This window comes from Bacillus rossius, chromosome 14, assembly GCF_032445375.1.
Source record: "Bacillus rossius redtenbacheri isolate Brsri chromosome 14, Brsri_v3, whole genome shotgun sequence".
In the NCBI taxonomy this organism is placed as follows: Eukaryota; Metazoa; Arthropoda; class Insecta; order Phasmatodea; family Bacillidae; genus Bacillus; species Bacillus rossius.
In genome coordinates this window covers 48,573,229-48,579,319 of record NC_086341.1, presented here as the reverse complement: position 1 = coordinate 48,579,319, position 6,091 = coordinate 48,573,229, and the positions used below count along the sequence as shown (strand labels likewise).

Sequence of the window (6,091 nt, the reverse complement as noted above, 5' to 3'; positions counted from 1 at the left end):
CAGTGAGTAGAGCAGAAACGTGTATGCCACGTGCGTTAGACTTCAACATGTTAAACTTCCGTCCATGGTGCGCGAACACTTCATTGCATTTCCGTTGCTTACGAAAATATCACCCTCAACGCATCTAAAGAAATATGACTTCAAAAATATTCATCAGTAATGAAAAGTAGTAAAATATTGTAAACAGCCAATCATTTGAACACTATTCGTATTAAAATTAAAATTAATTTCAGGAAAAACATAACCATATTTTTCTGTGTAGTATTGTTTAAGAGTATAAAAAAAATTACTAGTAAGATGAAAACTTGACATAGTAATTTCCGAAAGCTCTAGTCAGGGGAGAAAGTCTGTGTGCATTTCGTAAAGGATATATTTTCGGAGTCCTCGTGCGAGGCCGCCCAGGCGAGGTCACGTGTCCAGCTGCAGCTCGTGTGCAATATAAGAGCGCGCCCTCCGCTCAGCGCCAGTCTCTCCGCGCCTCCAGGCCAGCATGGGCGAGTGCAGAGCGGTGAGTCCCCGGCTGCTGGGAGCCTCGGTTGTTCCCTCTTGTTCCACTGTGCTCGCAGTGCTTCATGACTGCTTGAGGCAGGTGATTCCCATGTGTTTCTCTCGCTGCAGCTAACCCGGTCGCGGTTTTACCCAGATGACCAGCATGTGTTACCCTTTTCCTGTCAAACACGACATGTACTTGACACCCCGCCTGTTTGGCAAGGAGAGTACAGGGAAACGAAAGAGAAGCAATTAGAAACTACAGGATCAATGGGGAAGATATTTTTGGTTTAAGTTAGGATGTGAGAATTAACATAATAACTTTAAAAATCTTGAATTGGCTGGCTGGAAACAAGTAATTAAATAAAAATACAAAACAACTTGTGAATTGTTTGTTGGAATACACAGTTTTTATTGTTAAAGGGTGTGTGTGAGAGGGGGGATGTGAAAAAGCTACAAGTCGATAGAAGTTATTATAAAATGTGATTTTGAGATACACGTAATTAATACACACATGAACTAGAAAAAATATTTGCTTTAAAGAATATTTTATTTTAAGGACTCTTAGAGCTAGCGATTTTCCTTGTAGGAAGCACCTCCGACCACTTGGAAATGGTACTCGCTGCTTTCTTGTCAACATTAAGATATTTTAAGTAAAGTAAAATATTTGTATTCTTACTGATGATTATTATAATCTATATACTAATTTTGTTCAAGTTGAGGAATTGCTATTTGTGTCAATTTGATAAGGCTGCAGAAGTACATTGCTAACATTACATCTCAAATTCACAATTCATGAAATATTGTAGACACACCAAGTAAAAAAAGTATAATGTATAATATATTTTATTGATTTGATCTTCATTTAAAAACACCAGTACAACAGTAAATTTAAATGTAAAGTTGTCAAAACAATGCAGTATAAATAATTAAATTTTACAGATTTTATCAATAAAATTCCTTAAATAGTAAAATAAATTGCAGAAGCTCTGCTAAAATAAAACACACAAATAATTGCGAGAATTTTGATTTTATAAACGTCAAAGAGAAAGCTGATTTATTTTCCAAATACATCTTTGCAGAGTATTTCGTGGTAGTTGCAGATGTACCTATTCAGAGAAAGCATATTGTGTAAAAGACCAAACGCGTCTTTGTCTTGTGTTATTTGGGAATACACAAATTATACAAAGCAAAAATTGAGTATAAACCACATCCAGAGAAATTTTGGCCAAATGTTAAAAGGTCTTTTAGCAATACTATAAATATTTACAATAATGTTTCGGAAAATAAAATGGAGCACAAAGTGACACTCGCACTCGTTCAAGCGCACAGTGTGGCAAAGTTACTGGTTGTCTGTGCATCCTGGGTTGCCGCAGCACGAAGCTGTGGCCAGGTTATATATTTTACCACGTTTTTATTAACTAGGCTTCTTGTCTGTATGTTCGGTACAATATTTGAAATCGATTTAAACTAACTTCCCGATGAGATAGAGACTTGAAACTTTAAACATAGCTCAAAATTGGGTTACACTACAATAATCCGCTTTCTTGTCTGTTAGTTAGTGTTTCTGTCTAGTAAAAATGTATTTGTCCCCCCCCCCCCCCCCCCCACTAGATTCTTTACGATATGGCTACGCGCATAACAGCACACCGCAGCGATGCCTACATCACCGACTGAAAAATTTTACACGCACAAGACTAAAAAGCGAAAAATAATCATATAAAAAATAATATACTGTCTTTTTAAAACGAAATAAAAAGAATATTATTATTTTTAGCCCCATGCAAATTTATAATCCCACATAGATTCCTTACCCCATTACAGATTGTCCTGAATATTTGTAATTGTCAATTTTTAATAGCTATGAAAAAACTTGTAATTTTATAACGAAAACCCGCGGCGCGCATGAAATAGATAATAGTGAGGAGTTTATGGAGTAGCTGTCGAGAAAACTCACACAACATTTCATGTGAAGCGACCTAGGCGAACTATTCATATTCCATTGCATGCATCCCACTTCTTGACTTAAATCTTACACGTATTTTCATAGTTATTAAAAATTCACAAACACTAATCTTTAGGGCAATATGCATTAGGGTTAGGAGCTGCGAAAAATAATTTTATACTTTTTAGTCAGTTTTAAAAATGTGGTAAACAAATATTTTAAAAAATTATTTTTAATGACTCCGAGAACTGCGAGGCATGCATCTCAGCGCCACGCCGCTGACACTATTGCCAACATAAAAAAACTACAATTAATTGAACAAAAGCTGTGAAATTGAGAATAATTTATAGTAATTTATCACCTGTTTGATGTTTTTTTCTTTATTTTGGCTATAATATTTTGGTTTTGTGGTCATTGGTAAAAAAGAAAAAGAAAAAAAGATTATATGAAAATTTAGTAAATATCAATAGACGTCATTAATTACAAAATTGTTGTTTCCCACACACTAACCACAAAAACCAAAATGGATTTTCCGGAAGACAGAATATATTTATCTTGAGCGCAAATCTAGATTGTCCCTGCAAGAAGGAGACGCGATATGTTACGAGACAATCAGTAGGCTCCACTGGAGGTATATTTCTGCGTCTGATTTGCTGAGTTTCAACTCGTGGGAGAAATGGGGAAGATTTCTTGGGCCTGCTGACTCCGAGGGTAGACTACTGAAACATTCCTTGATGCAGCGCTGTTAGCATTTGTGTTTTTCCCAAGCGGTAAGCATGTGCATCGTGGTCGTGACAGTCCTGCTGACAGGAAGCTGACCTAGGACCCAGGCCACACGCCCAGGTCCCAACAGGCTTCTGGTCCACCTAGGACCAACCAACTCCTGGCTCTCCAGAGTAGTTAGCTGTACCCAGCCGTCATTGGAATGGGGATCCCTGATTGGCTGCTCCAGGCACAGTAACCTACCACTGCCACCATGAGAACTCCCATCTGATCCTGGGCGTTCAGCAGGTTCCTCTCGAGTCATGGGATTGGCTGCCAAGGCACGGTGCGTTTCCTGACTTGTGTGATCAAGCCACATTTAGTATTGGCCCACGTGAAAGAACTGGACTATCGCCCAGAATGTATCTCGCGATCCACAGGGCAGGAACCTTGCCTGCTTCTAGGCCCCAGTTAAAGCCATCGCCCGGCTGCTGAATTAGCTATGCCTGCTAGGTCTTGCTATTGATATGCCTAATTTTGTTGAAGCTTAGCGCACCCATTCAGCAACTCAGATACTAGAGTTGGTAACATCCCCAACACGTTGCAAGCTAGCAAACCTGCCCTGAATAGTCAGACATTAGAGGTTGGACCATGATTGTTTCTAAGTGCAAGTGGTATTTTAAATATGCATGAGTTTCCGAATACGCATTGCAACACCAACTTGTAGAGTTTGCTTGTTGTTTGCTCAGTCGCATATGTCCTCCATTCTGTGAGTCGTCATGACAACAGTATCTGTGATTTTGGGTTTAATTTTGAGATTTTATTATTTCAGTATCAAACATAGGTTTAAAATTAAATATTTGCAAACCTTTCACTACGATATTTTGTTTTGAGAATCCATGCTGTATAATTTAAGATGCTATCTAACAACTTCCAAGGATGTTTGCTTGGTATTAGGACACATATTTTACTATATTATTTTTTTCTGTATTATATCACATTTTATTATATTTATTATACCTATGTTATCTGGTATTGTGCATGAATAAAAAGCTTTCAGTCACTGATAGGCAGTGACGTGATTGCGTGATCTATGTTGAAGGTATTCGCAGTGATACTCGTCGTTCTGCTGACGGCAGTGACCGCCAAGTCACTGGACAGTGTCTCTAGAGACGGCCCTCTCACCCCAGTTCTCGATCACAGTCGATACAAGCGAGCCGACAAAGAGGAGACACTTAAGAGTGACAGCTCTTATGGACTCGGCTTCTACCCAGGATACTATGGTTATGGTTATGGCTATGGCTACCCATACGGCTATGGTTATGGTAAGTAATTAGTTGAACTTGCAGGTTCAGTCTAAGACATTCCAGATTCATCCGTGACTTTTCTTCGGTCAAAACGGTCGGTTTTTTAGACAAACATACACAAGAGTGTTAAATTAATCAGTGTCCTCATTTTACGCCTAGACACAGTCATTGAAGGTGCATGCATACATCATTAAAATTTAAAAAAAAATTATCAGGATAAATTTACAGCTACCAAGTAACTGCAAAAAAAAGTATTTTGCAATTTATACTGACAAGATATAATTTAATTTTCGTTAGTTTACAAATGTCAATGTAAATATAGGTACTCAAGATACAATACAATTAACTGACAGTTGTGGTAGGTCTTAATACACACGTGCATGCACATGTAAATTTATATATCACGGAGTAAAATTACACCAACAGATATGACATATTTACCAAACTATAAAAGTTGGACTTTGCACTTTTGATGGTACCTATATTTTCATGAGCACACAAACTAAAGCATAGCAACACGTATAGATGTAAAGTCCTACACTAACATCGATGGAGACTTTGCTGGCACATATATTTAGTGTAAAATCTGAATTTTTAACAGCAGTTACCTACCATTATCAAACAAATCGTTTAGAATTTTTTTAAGCCCTTCTCAAATGTTTTTACGGAAGTCTATATAATATTTAATAAAAATAATATAGGTAATATGGAATAAATTATATAATAGCTGTGTTCAATTTCACATTGCTGTATTACTAATCATCTTACAATTGAGACCATGCACAAAGAATTAAACTAGAAACATATACCTACTAGGTATGTATGTTTGCTAAGAATAATGTCGTTTCTGCCAACGTAACTTTCTTACAACTAATCAACTGAAAATATTTATTGTAGAAATCTAAAACATATTTTAAAAATAATTTGTACTTATTAATATTTTTAATCACTTTTCAGTTGTAAAAGTTTTTTTTTAATGCTGTTCAATTTGAATGATTTGCTTTGGTTTGTATATTATTAAAAAGTAAAAACTTAATAAATCACATAACTTATTTTCTGTGCAGGATATCCTTACTACGGGTACGGCAATAGGTTCTACGGCTACGGTGGCTATGGCTATGGCTACCCTTATTGGTGGTGACGTCACGTGGTAGAATTTTACTACCTACATGCTGACTTGTACTTCACAGTGCATCATCTATGAATATCGTGTCAACATAAGCATCAAACTTTATATTTTCTGGCTAAGGCTTATGCATGTATTTAAATAACTGCAACATGCAACAACTACTCTTTACCTCATTTAAATTCGTAGATGATAATTTCTATTGCAGCCAAAAAACTTGGTTTAACATCAAAATAAAAATGTTTTATACTCATTATATTGTAGTTTTATTTTACAGAACACAATTTGTTAAAATTTAATTAATGCAATAACTTACACCTATCACTAACAGAATTCTTCAAACTGCATGTAAGTATGTATTATGTATTCTAATGATGAGTCCTTGAATGTCGTGTCTGAGCAGCTTTATTATGGTATTAGTTTTTTTAAGGTGAACTGATAGTTTAGAGGACCAGCTGAAGTGATGGAGAGCCAGCTGAAATTCGTATGGACCAGTTGAGGTCCTGGAGAGCCATCTGAAGG

At 36.5% G+C, this 6,091-nt stretch overlaps 1 protein-coding gene across 1 annotated transcript; it reads left to right on the top strand.

Annotated features, from left to right (window-relative positions):
* The first annotated feature begins 480 nt into the window (after nt 1–480).
* LOC134539098 (heterogeneous nuclear ribonucleoprotein A/B-like) lies at nt 481–5,790 on the top strand. The gene is made up of 3 exons (XM_063380828.1): nt 481–508; nt 4,239–4,461; nt 5,508–5,790. The coding sequence occupies exons 1-3, from the start codon at nt 491–493 to the stop codon at nt 5,582–5,584; spliced, it is 318 nt and encodes a 105-aa protein (XP_063236898.1). The 5' UTR covers nt 481–490; the 3' UTR covers nt 5,585–5,790.
* The last annotated feature ends 301 nt before the right edge of the window (nt 5,791–6,091 follow it).

Coding starts and splice junctions, on each gene's coding strand:
- LOC134539098 (XM_063380828.1), top strand. Junction 4,462..5,507: donor CCCATACGGCTATGGTTATG/GTAAGTAATTAG, acceptor TTTTCTGTGCAG/GATATCCTTACTACGGGTAC.